The sequence below is a fragment of the Ostrea edulis genome, chromosome 3 (genome assembly GCF_947568905.1).
Source record: "Ostrea edulis chromosome 3, xbOstEdul1.1, whole genome shotgun sequence".
In the NCBI taxonomy this organism is placed as follows: domain Eukaryota; kingdom Metazoa; phylum Mollusca; class Bivalvia; order Ostreida; family Ostreidae; genus Ostrea; species Ostrea edulis.
Genome location: NC_079166.1, coordinates 39985469 through 40003221, shown reverse-complemented (window position 1 = coordinate 40003221; position 17753 = coordinate 39985469). Strand labels below are relative to the sequence as shown.

Here is a 17753-nt window from a genome sequence, read left to right as displayed (position 1 = left end):
CTACGAATATGCCTTACTGATTTGGAAAAATTATCAACTTATTTTGATATTAGGAATTTTTTAATATTGAACTCCTCAATAAATAAATGTGTGGATAAATGGGTGCGTGTGTGTGTGTTTGTGTGTAAACTATTGAAATTTTGTAACTATAGATCTTTAAAGATTTTTTCTTTTTACATACTACTTTTTCATGCCACATGGCATGTATCTCGATCATAAAATGAAAATTATACAGGGTTATCCTGATACTGTCCAATATTCACTTTATCGGGATGCCATTGACGCAATAGTAGGTCATATGTAAAATATTTGTAACATGATGTTTTAAAAAATGCAAATAATTTTGACACGATTTGGGGGGAAATTTTGACAATTTTTAAGGGGAAACAGCCTGCATAATGTCTTAATACTTAAGTATGTATGAAAAACACTGACATAATTTACTTCAGCATGCATTTGGAGAGGGCTTATATACATATGTATATACAATGCCTTTTGTCCAATCCATTTGTGTTTTCTGCATATTAAGATATTGTTTAAATCTAAATTATAATGAAATTATGCATTAATATTTTGATTTTATTTCCGTTTCCAAATTGATTAGTTACAGTTTTAACTGCCCTAGAACTACGAAACAGACAGACAGATATGTTATATCAAAGATTAATAGGAATATAATAAGCAGACTATCTGGAAGAACGTCTAGTGACCCTGATTTTCTGTGTGACAAATGCAGACATATATGCAGGTCCTATGTACAGAAATCCGACAAGTCAAATCCAGAACTCAAGAGGAGTAATCTGTCATCTATACACCAACCGTCATCTTCTACGTCCCTTAGTCCTCCTTCTGTTTAATTGCCATTCCCATGTACAGCTAGAGGTCACTCTTCTGGCATAGTTTAGATATTTAAATCAGTTCATATAATGACTCTACGCGGTGGCCGAGGTTAGAGCGTTTGCGTTGCATGCGGTAGGCCGAGGTTCGAATCCCGGCCGCGACAGACCTAAGTCGTTAAAACGGGTAGTGACAGTTCCATCGCCAAACGCTCGGCATCAGGGGATGTCTCGTGTCGCAGTAGGTGTGACACGCTAAAGAACCCTCACTGCTTAATGGCCGTAAGCGGCGAGCATAGGCCTAAAATTTGAAGCCCTTCACCGGTCTTGGTGACGTCTTCATATGAGTGAAAAATTCTCGAGCGAGACGTTAAGCAAGATACAATCAATCATTCAATAAAAAACTCTAATTATTATGCATAATGCTTTCTATTTAATGATAAGAAAGGATGATATCATGAATTGGTATCTGAATACCAATAGTACATAAAGTTTTTAAATGACTAACCCAGTCTACGATTCTGCATATATTTGCATAACAATAAGATATCATCAAATGATATAAATATATACAAGTCGTATTGGTATTAGTGATGTTAGAAGTGTTGGTGGTGTTGGTAGTGGTGATGTTAGAAGTGCTGGTGGTGTTGGTGGTGATGTTAGAAGTGTTGGTGGTGTTGATAGTGGAGATGTTAGAAGTTTTGGTGTTGTTGGTAGTGGTGATGTTAGAAGTGTTGGTGGTGGTTGTGGAGATGTTAGAAGTGTTGGTGGTGCTGGTAGTGGTGATGTTAGAAGTGTTGGTGATGTTGGTAGTGGAGATGTTAGAAGTGTTGGTGGTGTTGATAGTGGAGATGTTAGAAGTGTTGGTGGTGTTGGTAGTGGTGATGTTAGAAGTGTTGGTGGTGTTGGTAGTGGAGATGTTAGAAGTGTTGGTGGTGTTGGTAGTGGTGATGTTAGAAGTGTTGGTGGTGTTGGTAGTGGTGATGTTAGAAGTGTTGGTGGTGTTGGTAGTGGTGATGTTAGAAGTGTTGGTGGTGGTGGTAGTGGTGATGTTAGAAGTGTTGGTGGTGGTAGTGGAGATGTTAGAAGTGTTGGTGGTGTTGGTATTGGTGATGTTAGAAGTGTTGATGATGTTGGTAGTGGAGATGTTAGAAGTGTTGGTGGTGGTAGTGGAGATGTTAGAAGTGTTGGTGGTGATAGTAGTGATGTTAGAAGTGTTGGTGGTGTTGGTAGTGGTGATGTTAGAAGTGTTGGTGGTGAGAGTGGTGTTGGCTGTGGTTGTGCTGGTATTGATGGTGGTGGTAGTGATAGTGGTCCGGTGTGCCTATCCTTAAACACCAATGAATGCAATGTAAACACAAACTTATTCACTCCATGTACATGTAGGTTGTCGATACATGTTATATACCATAGAGTGAAAACGTCCTCAACGTATACACCATGCATTGCTACGTGTACCGATTGTACTTGGGTTTTTTTTAAGTTCAGAGAGGTGCCGAGTTAACGTGATCAAATCTAAATATTGTGGCGAGAGGAGGGGTTCACAGTTACACCTGGTGTGCAGCTGCTACCTCGTGTCCCACACATTTCATATGACTTGTATCTTACAGTTGTATAACTTTCCATATATTGCATCGATGGAAAAGATCAGTGATCATTAAGCATCCTTATCACGGTTTCAAAACATGTTTAATTTGTTTTAGGAAATGTAGTGGATTTAGTGGATATTATTCCGCATACAGTAAAAGAATTAAGCGCCTTCCATATACATGTTCATGTATATACTATATGTAACATGTACTTTAGTATAAGCAATATTGTCTTTTTAATATAAATTATTTAATATAGAATCCCGTACCCTATCGTAAGGAGGTAAATGCTTTAGTTACCAATCCAATTATCAGCCCATCCCTACAACGTAATGTTTGTATAGTCCACGTAAGGCATTTTATACAGTATTCATATACTAGTAACATGTAACTGAGTAATTTGTCTGATATATTGGTACAATAAAACGGATGGTTTTCATTATCACCGTTTTAAAAACTGGAGCGATAAAATTTCATTCTCGAACTTCAGAAGTCATGACAATTTATCGATCGTATTGTCTAATTTGGAAAGTCATATCATTTGATATGCAAAAACTATCACATGTTATGTTGTATGTGCAGGGGTTCCAACAGTCTCGTTTAAAGTAGGCATTTCGCAAATTCTATGGTCGTTATAACGATCTAGTTTGCCAATAAAACCTGTCAGATGTAAAACTCATGCGGTACCAATTTTGATGCACCAGATGCGCAATTCGACAAATAATGTTTCTGCAGTGATGCTCAAGCCGAAAATTTGGAAATTCGAAATAACAATAAACTTGTGAGAGCTAAAAGGAAAACTAGGGTTCCAAAAAATGGAGCCAAATTCATCCAAGGATAAGAGCTATGCATGAGGGAGATCATCCTTAATTTTGAAATGAATATGTTTCATACCGATTGTTAGGCCGTTCTTGGCACACTGATTTTGATTACCGATAGCTCCGTTTACCTGATGAAGATATAGGGTTCACGGCGGATGTGACCGGTCGACAGGGGATGCTTACTCCTTCAAGGCACCTGATCCCACCTCTGGCATATCCAGGGATCCGTGTTTGCCCAACTCTCTATTTTGTATTGTTGATAGGAGTTATGAGATTGATCACTGTTCGTTATCTTCACCTTTCATATATATATATATATATATATATATATATATATATATATATATATATATATGTATGTATGTATGTATGTATGTATGTATGTATGTATGTATGTATGTATGTATTGATTATCCCCACAAAATCTAGACATCTATTCATGATTGAAAGTGATCATTTGTACATTTCATACCGCTTAATACATATGTACATTCCATATGGCTTATATCAACGATAGGATCGGGACCCCTCTAAAGTCTCGAAGTTTACTTCCCGAATATTTTCACACGGAATTATGCGCTTGATGTTAAAGATGTCCATAGTTTAAACGAATATGGAGTTGTACATTGTGATGCTGAACAGTGGCGAACTTCTACAAGGAAGATAATTTCAGACTTCTATACATTTTTATGTACGTGTTTTATAACTCGATCGGACAAAGTGAAATGTCATACTTTAGATTTTTAAATTCTGTATTGACAAGCCTATGACCTTCATTCCTGTAAAGACAATCCGTAGGTCTATGATACCCCCTCCCAGTACTTCCATAATTAACGCACTACCATTAGGGGATTTTTGAACAGAAAACTTACGTACTACAATAAAAAATGTTATCATAAACATAGCACCGCAAACCACACTGCAAAGTACTATATGCCTTGCCATATCTCTCTTAAAACAGTTTTGAATGCCTTAATCACCTGCCTTACAGTCCAGTTTTAGCCTCTATGGACTTCGTAGTCTTTCCCTATATCAAGTCCTATTTGCAAGGGAGGAAATTTGATAACGTGTGTGGTTTACGACAGGAGGTGATGAAAGTAATCTTTCTAATGAAAACTGATCAATTTGAACAAACATTTGATAATTGCATAAAACGACACCAAAGATGTGTATTGATATAAATTGTGACTACGTTGAAAAATATGACAATTTGCGCATGACGTTTTATGACGCTGGCGTAACACTAGTGATCCCATTGAAGAACGCCCCCAATGGTCATTTCTCCACGTTAAAAGTTGATCCCGATCAAAATTCAACGAAAGAAATTGAATTTAAAAAAAACGGTCATTGAAAAGTGATCAACGTTAAATTTTGATCAGTAATGGGGTAATTTATTACATACATAATGTAAATGTTTAAAATGGATTTTCTAAGAGAGAGACAATTATTTCCTAGGCAAACGAAATAATCCCTAAAAAGCATTCCTGACTTTTCTTTCATCTATTTTCCCGTGGAGTTGAATCTTCTCAGGGCTATAACTTTATCAAGATAAGAATAAGGGCATTACATTTTCTAAGTAAAAAGGATTCAATTCAATATTTAAATTCATATTTGCATGTATGAAATTGTAAAGATAATTTGCTTGGAGGAGAAAAAGGAACGGGCAAAAGAGGTGGAGTGGTTGCGATTTAGGCATATATTATCGCTACTAAACATGATAATAATCAAAATTTTCTGACTTAAATTTCCTTATTCTGGGAACATTGCTCGTGGCACTGGAATTTGGAGTTTTGCTACAGTTTGCCTTCACTTTGGGAAATTTGTCCATATTTATCATCAATTTCAACATGACCTAAGATGTTTCCGTACTCTCTTAATACAAAGGGCTAGAGCCATGAGCAACCAAAATCGACTTGTAATTTCTTACTGTAGCTTGTATATTACTAATGATCTAATACGCAACATTGAGATCAACTGTTATGAACCTATTCCTATCTGAGCGCACTAAATCTGTATATATACGTACTTATCAGTCCGAGAATGTCTTCTGTCACTATACTGTTATACCAGGGAGTTTAGACATGATTCTACTCGTGCTCCGTGTTTTTCTGGTGTTTACTTTTCATGAAATAACGTTAGCCAAAACATGTGACGAAAGACTTGCGAATCTTGAGAATTTATATGATAGTCTTCAATTAAAACTTGAAGACCAGATTTTTGTTAACAACGGTTTCGGAAACAGTGGACAGGATGGGTCAAAAACCAAGCTCAAAAAAGAAAAACTGGATCTGGAAAGAAGAGTAGTAAGCCTTGAGGAAGCTCTAACTGACTCCAATAGACAAATGTACCTCCTTAAAGCTAGAGTCTCAGAATTAGAACGTAAAAACCAGGAACAAGAAACCAGACTAGCAAATGTGGAAGAGAATAGGCTAGTATTTGAAATGAAAAGTTCAAATTGGGAGACATTTCTTGACGGAAAAGCACAAAAACAGACGAAACAAACCAACATTGCTAATGAAAAGGACACTCCACCAAATATCAATGACAGTTCTTCATCAAATGGCGATAATTTCACACAAACAAAAGGAGAGCTTCTGACAACCCAAATCAAACACGAGGTTCCACTTGAGGGATATTCACAAATGAATGATGTAGGAAACGTGAAAATGGAAAAACGCGGTGAGATTCTCATTAGCGTTGGTATTTTTGAATGCTATGAATTATTGGTCGGCTGTTTAGGAGATTTTGCATGCGTAACAAAAAAGCATTATGCGATGCTACAAATATGCAAACATGCAATCAGAAAGACACACAGATAAAAAGAATTCATTATATATACAATGATTATTATAGTTGACACGTGCGTTGACGAAGGACGGGCACCAAACTCTTCCTTCTTCAAATGTCGTACTTATACTCCAATTGCCCTTTCAAAAGATGAAATTCTTCAAAACCATGCTTCAGTTTAGGACACATTTAATATACCAGTCAATGGGTCGGATGGATATGAGTTACCGTACCTATACTGGATTCCTAAACTTCATAAACACCCTTACAAACAAAGATACATTGCTGGATCCAGTAAGTGTTCTACCAGCCCCTATCTTTGCTCCTCACGAATATATATATATAAAAAAACTGTGAAGGAGAAACTTCAAACGTACTAGGGGCCTCCGTGGCCGAGTGGTTAGAGCATCGCGCTCAAAATCACACGGCCTCTCACCTCTGGTCGGCGCGGGTTCGAATCACGCTCGCGCCGGTAAGTGAGACAGTTTCCCAGTTTACTTTCGGAAGGTCGGTGGTCTCTTCCCATGTATATTGTATCTGGGTTGTCTCTTCCACCAACAAAAACTGGGTGCCACTATACAACTGACAAAATTGTTGAATGTGGCGAAAAACATCAAAACAATCAGTCATTAAAACGTACTGTGCGACTACATATGCCAGAAGTGGTGCAAATCAAATGTGGATTCTAAAAAAATCTAAAGAACTTTTAGTAAACTTGAAATCACAGAATTTTTCCCAAATCAATAGCATTAAAACCTATGACTTTTCAACACTATACACGACCATTCCTCACGATAAATTAAAGACTAGACTTTTTGACATCATAGACAGTTGTTTCTTCAACAAAAATGGAAAACAGAAATATTCATATCTAGTGATCAGTCATTCAAAAACCTACTTTGTTAACACCACTCTGATTCCACGCACAAGTACTCTGAAGTTGAAATAAACAATATGATAGAGTTCCTCATTGACAATATCTTCGTAGTCTATGGTGATCAGGTCTTCCAACAGTCTGTTGGAATTCCCATGGGCACGAATTGTGCTCCTTTGCTAGCTGACCTGTTTTTATATTCATATGAAGGAGAATTTATTCAAAAACTTCTACGTGATAAGAAAAAATCTCTCGCTGTGACCTTCAATTCGATTTTTAGATATATCGATGACGTTTTGTCTATTAACAATGATAGCTTTCATTCATATGTCGATTTGATATATCCCTGTAAGCTCGAAATAAAGGACACCACAGAGTCGTCCACTTCTGCTTCATACTTAGATATTTTATTGAAAGTAGACATTAACGGCAAACTGACAACTCAACTGTATGACAAACGGGATGATTTCAGCTTCTCCATCGTCAACTTCCCATATTTATTTAGCAATATTCCATTATCACCTGCATATGGTGTTTATATATCTCAACTGATTCGATATGCAAGAGCTTGTTCTGGGTATGGTCAGTTGTTAAATCGAGGTAAGCTACTGACAAACAAGTTGACAGTACAGGGATTTCAACAGTCTCGATTGAAGTCAGCATTTCGCAAATTCTATGGTCGTTATAACGATCTAGTTCGTCAATACAACCTCGCATTGGGTCAAATGCTGTCTGACGTGTTTCATACCGATTGTTAAGCCGTTCTTGGCACACTGATTTTGACTGCGGATAACTCCGTTTACCTGATCAGGATATGGGGCTCACGGCGGGTGTGACCGGTCAACAGGGGATGCTTACTCCTCCTAGGCACCTGATCCCACCTCTGGTGTGTCCAGGGGTCCGTGTTTGCCCAACTATCTATTTTGTATTGCTTATAGGAGCTATGAGATTGATCACTGTTCGTTATCTTCACCTTGCATTTACATTTTGGATGATTTAATGATATCAGAATAGTTTCCAGCCATTGTAAGACGATCGCCAGATTGGAGAAGAGTAGATATTACCACTGTAGGTTGCAGTTGGATGCGTGCGAACAAATACCACATCACCTTGGTTCACCTCCACCACCACAATCCCCGTGGTAGTCCTTATATTTGTCACTCCCTCTGCTGTTGTATACATTGCACCTACAGCATTAGAATTGACGACAACTTGGGAATATATATGGCCATCATTGAAACAATAAAGGTTCCAAGTAAAGACATAGACGCCATGTTGTGGAGCAGTGAAAATTCCAGAGTAGGGATTGTAATGGTTGCCGATGTTTGTCACAATTCTGTCAAATTTAATGGTGTGGTCTTTTGATATACCAGTCTCATATGCAGGTACGTATGCTGAAAATACAACACCACCAGAGAAAGAAGTCTTTGTCGTTTGAAGTCGTGAAAAAATGATAAACGCAATATTTAGTTATGTAGATTGATCCAAGAGGGAAAATTGGGAATTGAACTTTGTTCAACTTCCATAGATTTAGACCATCACGAACGGCGCACATAAATATATTGCATAGTGCTTTGGTGTGGGCTTCCTAACATCCTTGATTTGTTCGAACTAACGTATGTCCCAGAAAACGTTCTCCAAATAATTCATAAACTAAAATTTAAAACAAAGAGTTTATTTCAGATTATAATCACAATATAAACAGATACATTTGTTTTACAAAATGATTGGAAAAGATATTCTCACATGAGTTTTTTCTTTTATATTTGTAAACAAGCATCGCATGGACGAGTTCATTGCTGACTAGCGGGATTGAATGTTAAGATGTGCTTCATCCATGCATATCGTAAATAAATGAATAAGATGGGTTATACGCTAGGAACTATATTAATGGTTTCGTTGCTGATTAGAGGGGTTGACTGTTAATATATATGAGATAATCTTCAAAGCGCAGTTGAGAACATACTGATACATGAACATTTTTATAAATTGTCAGTATCGATATGATTTTTATCATCGTGTTTGCCCAACTATCTATTTTGTATTGCTTGTAGGAGTTATGAGATTGATCACTGTTCGTTATCTTCACCTTGCATTGATGAAAGGTGAAGATAAGGAACAGTGATCAATCTCATAACTCCTATAAGCAATACAAAATAGATACATGTAGTTGAGCAAACACGGACCCCATGACACACCAGAGGTGGGATCAGGTGCCTAGGAGGAGTAAGCATCCCCTGTCGACCGGTCACATCCGTCGTGAGTCCTATATCTTGATCAGGTAAACGGAATTATACGTAGTCAAAATCAATGTGCCACGAACGGTCAAACAATCGGTATGAAACAAGTCAGACAGCGTTTGACCCAATGATAGGTTTTATTGGCAAACTAAATCGTTATAACGACTATAAAATTTGCGAAATGCTCACTTTAAACGAGACTGTTGGAACCCCTGCATCATCAACTTGTTTGTCAGTAGCCTGCTTCGATTTAAAAACTGACCATAAGCAGAACAAGCTCTTGTGTATCGAATCAGTTGACAGATATATACACCATATGCAGGTATGCTGGCATATGTAGTCGCACAGTAAGTTTGAAGTTTCTCCTTCACAGCTGTTAACATTTTCGTGAGGAGCAAAGATAGGGGCTTGGTAGAGCACTTACTGGATCCAGCAATGTATCTTTGTTTGTAAGGGTCTGTATGTAGTTTAGGAATCCAGTATAGGTACGGTAACTCATATTCATTCGACCCATTGACTGGAATATTAAATGTGTCTAAAACTGAAGCATGGTGTGTGATCACTCGTTTCAAAGATATATGACATTAAGAGGTACATGTATATCTGGTGCATGAAAATTGGTACTGTACAAGTTTTACATTATGACCCCTGGGTCGAGGCCTCTGCTGGTGGACTGTTAGTCCCCGAGGGTCTTCACTGTCCAGTAGCTAAGTACTTCATTACTAGTATGAAAATACGGATGTATATTTAATTGCTGGGATACAATTTAGAAATTCATTTCAAAATTAAGGATCATATCCCCCTCATGCATAGCTCTGATCCTTGGACGAATTTGGCTCCAGGTTTTGGCACTCTAGCTTTCCTTTTAGCTCTTACAAGTTTATTTTTATTTCGAATTTTCAAAATTTTGGCTTGAGCATCACTGAAGAGACATTGTTTGTCGAAATGCGCATCTGGTGCATCAAAATTGGTACAGTATAAGTTTTACATATAGAAGATAGAAAGTTCTAGTCAACCTTGTTTAGTCAGCGTTCAATTCAAGATGGCTACGCCATTTACAACACACGGAAAGTCATGGATACACGGATGTACGGAAATAGAGAAAGTAGTACAAATCACGGATTGTTTTTGCAGATGATCAAAACAAATATCTGTGGTTCTCCGTAAATTTAAAAACTTGAGAAGTGTAAATGAATAGGATTGTTTGATTGATTGTTTTGCTGTTTTCCGTCAAACTCAACAATTTTTCAACTAGATGTGTCTCTGGTGGTGCCCAGTTTTATTGGTGGAAGAGAGAACCCAGATATGATATACCTGGGAAAAGACCACTGACCTTCCGAAAGTAAACTGGGAAACTTCCTCACTTACCGGCGCGAGCGGGATTCGAATCCGCGCCGACAAGAGGTGAGAGGCCGTGTGATTTTGAGCGCGATGCTCTAACCACTCGGGCACGAATAGGATTGTATGTGCAATATATTACATGTAATACACTAAGATGTATGTGTACCGAGTGGTTATACCCAGAGAAATAACAAAATGCGCGTAAAGATTTAGAAGATTGATTGATTGTTTTGCTGTTTTCCGCCACACTCAACAATTTTTCAGCTATCTGGTGGCGCCCAGTTTTTATTGGTGGAAGAGAGAACCCAGATACAATGTACCTGGGAAGAGACCACCGACCTTCCGAAAGTAAACTGGAAAACTTTCTGACTTACCGGCCCGAGCGGAATTCGAACTCTCGCCCACCAAATTCTCCAAGGTTTCTTTCTCCCACACGTGTTTTTCCGTAGAACGGATTTTGTAGACATAGAGGTTTTCAATTCCATGGCTCTCTGCCGATTTACTAGCAGTTTCATTTTACCAGTGTCAAAGGGTTACAATCACTAAATCTAATTAGCAGATGTTATATGTATATTATTCAATTCAGCCTGCTGGATTCACATTCATTCACCTGTGTGTTGTTTACTAACTCATTTATGCATTGCCACCATATTCGTGTTGTGTTCTTGTGTACGTGATGTCACATGATTGTCTGGTGAACAGTGTTGTTTGCCGAGTTCGGTATTTGAAGGGTGAATGAGTATTTTTAGTTGAAGTTGCAGAGCGAGTTTTTTTTTGGGGGGGAAATGGTAGTTGTGTACGCATGTGTGTGAATTTGTATAAAAAGACGAGCACAGATTAATTTAAGAACTTCCGAGACTTACGTATAATGGTATATCAAAATTCATTCAGACATCTCAAGTCTTTATCGTTATCTACTAGTATCTACTATTTGAAATAGTGAAGTGGGGAAGAAGTTAATGTTTTTTTAAATTTAAAATTTTGAAATTAGATAAACGGGAAAATTAAATAGATCGGTAAAGTTGGCTACCAGTAAACAGCTACTAGTAACTGCCTACTTAAAAAGAGAAAAGTTGACTACTAGTAGCTAGCTACTTGAACCAGGAAAAGTTAGCTCTACTAGTAGCCAGCTACTAAAAGTAAGAAAAGTTAGCTACTCGTAGCCAGCTACTACAAAATATAAAAGTTATAATTACTGATAGCCAGCTACCAGATAAAGGTTACTGAGTTTCAAAATTATCTATCAGGTTTATTTCTAAAGAGGACGAGGAGTCGTATGAAAGTTCATGCTCAATTTTCCCTAATTACATAACGTTGCAATGCAAAATACGTACAAACTTTTTCAACTGAGTGTTTACTTTGAAAATGATACGGATTGAATTCGGACCTTCATTCATTTGATATACCATCCATTTTGAGATATCTGCTACTTTTACAATTTGATTCGAGTTACCCTGAAATTTCAACATTTGTGTGAATACCGTAAGGAACTTTGTGTTTGTATTAGATATCTGACGAATTTACGACTATACATATGACAAGAAGTGATATATAGGGTGTTTTGATACGCCACGAATTTTCAGATATCGCTCTTAAGGAAATCAGCTACTTAAACATTTTGATTAGCGGTACAATGAAATTTCAAGATCTGTGTGAATACCTTAAGGAACTCTGTGTTTATATTATATATTCAACTAACTTGCAACAATACCTATAACGAATAGTGATATTGGGTATCTTGAGATGTCATGAATTTTCAAATTAAGGAAGTCAGCTACTTACATGTATACATTTTGATTGCAGGTAACCTGAAATTTCAAGTTTTTCTCCAAATATCTTAAGGAACTCTGTGTTTGTATTAGATATCTGACTAATTTACCATTCCACATATGACAAGGAGTAATATTAGGTATCTTGATATGTCATCGATTTTCAGATATCACGCTTAACCCTTTCTCTACCGTATCGGTCAATTTGACCGATGGCGCGTAAAAACAGGACTACGCAAAAGGAGTGCCTCTAAATCTTTGCCATTACGGCCATAAGATATATGATCTATATATCATATTTTTGGAAATTGTCTCTATTTTTTAAATATGTAAAAATCAATTGAGTAAGTAAAGCCATAAGATTAACAAAAGCATTTAAAGCAAAGGATGGCTTCGTCTAAATATGACGCAATGCTTTGTCGCAAGGTCATTTTCCCCCTCGATATGATTTTTTTTATTTCCCTAATGAATGCAATATTTTTTAATTTTTTGAAAAGCATATATTCCCTGCTTTCAGAAGATATAAAAATTATTTTTAATGCCTTGCAAAGTTATAAGAAAATAGCAATTGTTTGCACATGTACGTTTTCTTACGATTTTATTTCTCAATGTTTAAACAGATCGGCATTTTACCTATACTTATATATAGAAATAGGGAAAAGTAAATACAGTCGCTAAAAGTAGAGGAAATTTCCTTTTTGATGGGCCCTTATTCGTGTTATAATTCTCGGTAGTTTTTATATTACGATCAAATAAAATTGGGACATGCTGTGCGGTTTTCTTTAAAATTAACGACAAAACGTCGTCGCTGAAAGCAATCGACGCGCGTCGCACAATAAAGTGGTGAAAACTATTTGTATAGTCCTGTATTAGTAAATTCAGTACCTTTTGATACACTACAACAATATACATATATGTATGAAATAATCAGCCAGGTTATCTCTGCTTTTTTTCAAAAAGCTTTAAACCAGTATTGGTATAACAGTTACACAACCTACAAACACCTATTGAAAATGCTACATCGGCAAAGTAAATTTTTAAAAAAGATAAATAAACTACTTTAAATTCAGATATAAACGCTATATCTGTTTAGAATAGTAATAGTAATATTTTTTCCCTGCCAAAGAAAGAAAACAAAAAAGAATTTCGCATATAGCATATACACTTATTTTTCCGTGATCCGGATCGTGGGCCCCGTGGGGTTTTCTGAAGGTGTGCACGGGGAACACACGTGTTTCCGTTTCAACGAAAACAACACAGCTTCACTGTGATTGTCACAGCGAACGCTTGTATTTTACATCTTTAAAACGACCTGATGTCAGAAGAAGATGTCCTGGATCTCCTGTTGCAGGATGACCCAAACGATCATGCATTCAGTATAAACATGTACATGTAAGTTGATGTAGCCACATAGGCCGAGTAGAAAGGAAAAAAAATTGCGGTTTTGTCATGTTATGAAAAATTCACGATTAATTAACCGCGATTTGATGCCATAATTTGTCGTTTCATGAAAGAAAATATTTATATTTTATTATATCTAAACCAAGTGAATAACACCCAATTGTTTAGTAAGAGCTGACATCTTTTAATCCGTCCTGGTCCGGTATTGATCAGTTTGATTACACCCCCCCAGAATTATCTCCTTACCTGACGCGCGAGTGTAAGAAATGGGTGGATTTAGTGTGCAATGAGAAGGGGTATGGGGTGGTTTTAATCAGACTGGGCATTCATGACCGCTGGTGAAAAGGCTATTTTTCCAAGATTTTTCCATGTTTATAAAAAATTATCTTTCTATGAAAAGAAATCACAATCTGTTAGAAAAACACATTTTACATTATTGTAATGATAGAATTTGTTATCATAATTTGAATTAATTTCTTCATATTAGAACAGAAATAAAAACAAAATGTGTGTTTGGGCCAAAATGGGGGGGGGGGGGGGGGGGTAACACCAATCAAAGTGATTATGACAGGCTAATGAAAAATCATATTGATTTCTCTTTTATCCAAATGCATGTATTTTATATACACTTAGTAGCTTATGACCATGAATTACATGTGATCCATACATGCTGGTATGGTATAAGCTGATGGGCATGTGTCTCCTTGCCTAGATTTTTCTCTAATTTCGACTGAATCCACACCCCATCAGAGTAACATGCAAGAGGATTTAGACACTGTGTGCCATGAAGAATCAATTCAATTCTACTTTTATATCTGGGGTCAATCACTTTCCCTCAGTTACAGTATTTTCGCTCGACCCTGTAGGTTTTAACCTGAATTTCTTCAGTATTTGCCCCCATGTATATGCTAGGCATAATGCTGACACCTACATGATGCATATCTTTTTTTCATTACACACTTTGCTACACTCGCAATGTATAATGAAATAGTCCATTCATTTCTAACACATGTATGCAATCCCTTACCAAATGTCACTTCAAATACAGGACACCTCTATCTTTAAATAAATTTGAGCTGTATTTAAGTGCGAACCTGTCCCTTGCTACCATGAAACTTATATTTTGTTTTAAAACATAAGCCAACAATTCTTAATTGTAATTTCTTTTCATCTTTAAAAAGGGTATTGACATCCCAATATTTAGTGGGAAGGTCCCAGGTATCGTCCGCTAGTGACAGTCTACTGGCAAAGCCAGACATGCATTGGAAGGATGTTGATGTGGAGGACACAGGGACACCTGATCCAAGAACTGTGGCATTTCATTCGGAGCGACAGCCTGGCATTCAGTTGGTATGACTCTTTGAGGTTGAATATAGGGTTAAATCCGTATACATTTGGTTAACATTCAAATGAACCCAGATAATACATTCACAAATGGAATCATGGCGTTATGATACACTGATATGCATGTACCATTTTACTGTTTTTTACTGCATTACTAGGTATCACATACATACAAAAAGAGACACAACACGGGAAATCATTATATCATTATTCTGTTTCTAAATAAAAGGTATGACAAGTTTTCTAAATGCTGACAAATAAGGTATAGTGGCCAATACTGATTAATAATTATTTGCAATTTCCTTTCAGATATGGGACCCGTTTATTCAGAGAACTGCAGATTTTATGAAGCTGTTTTGACAGAAGATTTAGTTTTCTCCATCTGTGTTGCCATCAACCATTATGCTGAGATGGTCATATCTAGAGGGAAGGATCGTTATATGCTTCCCAAGGAAGTTTGCAGCCTCTCACTGAAGAGGATACTAGTTTTAAAAAAACCGATATTGTGACAGTGATTTCCAGTTTAAAACGAGTAATAAAATGCAAAATAAAAATATTTCCTTTACCAAAATTAATTTGGCTGCACATCTAACACATTTATTAAATGTGTACTCAATTACCTCAGATGCAAGGTGAATATAAAATTTCATAATTAAATTTTCAGAGGGCCTTGATTATAGAAAACATTTACAGAGCTAATTGAGTATTCGAAAGCTCTGGCAATACATTAGTATTTAGGGCCCAGTATTAAGAAATCGCCCCCCCCCCCCCCCAATTTTTGTGCATTATCTTATACATGTCTGCTGTGAAGTTCCAGTCGATAGACATATATTGGTCATGGCATGCCCCTATCGGAACAACCCAGTATCAAGAATTGTATCTAGAAATACTTTTGTTAAATATGATGCAAGTACATTTAAATCTAGTGATTGAAAGTAAGTGGGGATCCGGGTTAGAATATGTCCTCATTATCCCTTGCTTGTTGTAGAAGGCGATTAAATGGGGCGGTCCTTTGGATGAGAGCGCAAAAACCGAGGTCCCATGTCACAGCAGGTGTGGCACGATAAAAATCCCTCCCTGCTCAGAGGCCATAAGCGCCGAGCATAGGTCTAAATTTTGCAGCCCTTCAAGGGTAGTGATGACGTCTCCATATGAGTGAAATATTCTCGAGAGGGACGTTAAATTATATTCAATCAATCAATCAATCATTGGTATATGTTGAACTTGGGGAGGAAAAATGGGAGTACTTTTTGATAACATTTGATAAGGTGTTGTTGCTTAGAAACCAAATATATTTGAATACAAAAAAATTATTTCTTTTAGATTAACAATAAAGATCTTTGTTTTAATGTTGCAATACTTATTCTATTTAGTGGAACATAATGGCAAAACGTCATATTAGAAAATGATGGATATGTATATAAAGTACGAAATTTACATTTTATGACCTTTGACCTTAATTTTCTTCATCATATTTTTTGTTAAAAACCCTTTAAAATGATTAAGATCTATTTAAAGATTATATTTTAAAAATCATGTGACATTTACTAATCATCATGCAATGTAATTATGTTTAAATTGTGTCGAATGCAGAAAAGCAAATTATGGTCAAAATTGTACTAAAAGTGTTGTTACTTAGCAACCAAAAATATTTGTTTTTAAATAAAATTGATGAATTTGATTGTGATGTTTTGTAGTATTTTAAAAGGCACATCAGCTCATGCATTTAGAATTTCCTATTTTTGACTCTAATCTTGTAAGAGGGGTTGTAATATATATATTTCAGAGAAAAAAGATTGCAAAATTGTGCACTTATATGACCTTTGACCCCGTAGACCTCCTTGAGGTCATGGGATACCTTAACAAACTTTATAAGAAATTGTTCCCTGTCCAATTCCTAGCAAAATTATATGTCGTATGTTTACCCCAAATCGTGATACACGCAGATTTACATCGATGTAAAAATATTGTCATTTAGTCTTTAAAAACCTCTAAAATCTGCCGGTAGAGAAAGGGTTAAGGAAGTTAGCTACTTATACCTTCTCATTGCAGATAACATGAAATTAATTTTTTTTTCGTAGATATCTTAAGGAACTCTGTGTTTGTATTAGATATCTGACTAATTTACAACTATCCATGTGAATTGGAATGATATTATCCATCTTGATATGCCATAAATTTTCAGATATCACCCTTAAAGGAGTCAGCTACTTATACCTTTTGATTCCAGGTAGCCTAAAATTTCAGGTTTTTCGCAAATATCTTAAGGAACTCTGTGTTTGTATTATATATCTGGCTAATTTACAACTATCCACGTGACGAGGAGTTATATTAGGTATCTTAATATGCCATCGAATTTTAGATATCACCCTTAAAAAAGTCAGCTACTTATACCTTTTGATTGCAGGTAACCCGAAATTTCAAGATTTTCGTAGATATCTTAAGGAACTCTGTGTTTGTATTAGACATCTGAATAATTTACCAATGCACCTATGACAAGGAGTGATATGAGGTATCTTGATATGCCATCAATTTTCATATATCACCTGTTATGACAAGAACACTTAGTAAATTGACCTACGATTTAGCAGTTTAATCATCGTAAATAAAACCGAATTTTGCAATTCACAAAATACTCTATTTTAGTCTTGGGGAGGGGTGCACCCACATCGCTGGTCTGTTGTTCTGTTTGGAAGAAATGCATGAGAACCACAGTAATCAGCCATGTACATCAAAGCCATGTGTCTGGAA

General features: G+C 36.4%; 1 protein-coding gene across 1 annotated transcript in view; it reads left to right on the top strand.

Annotated features, from left to right (window-relative positions):
* Positions 1-5277: 5277 nt before the first annotated feature.
* Positions 5278-17753, top strand: part of LOC125673175 (uncharacterized) — a 333899-nt gene continuing 321423 nt past the window's right edge. Inside the window, exon 1 of the mRNA XM_056160703.1 lies at positions 5278-5925. Within this exon, the coding sequence (XP_056016678.1) occupies positions 5328-5925 (598 nt within the window). The 5' untranslated portion in view covers positions 5278-5327. The remainder of the gene's footprint in view (positions 5926-17753) is intronic.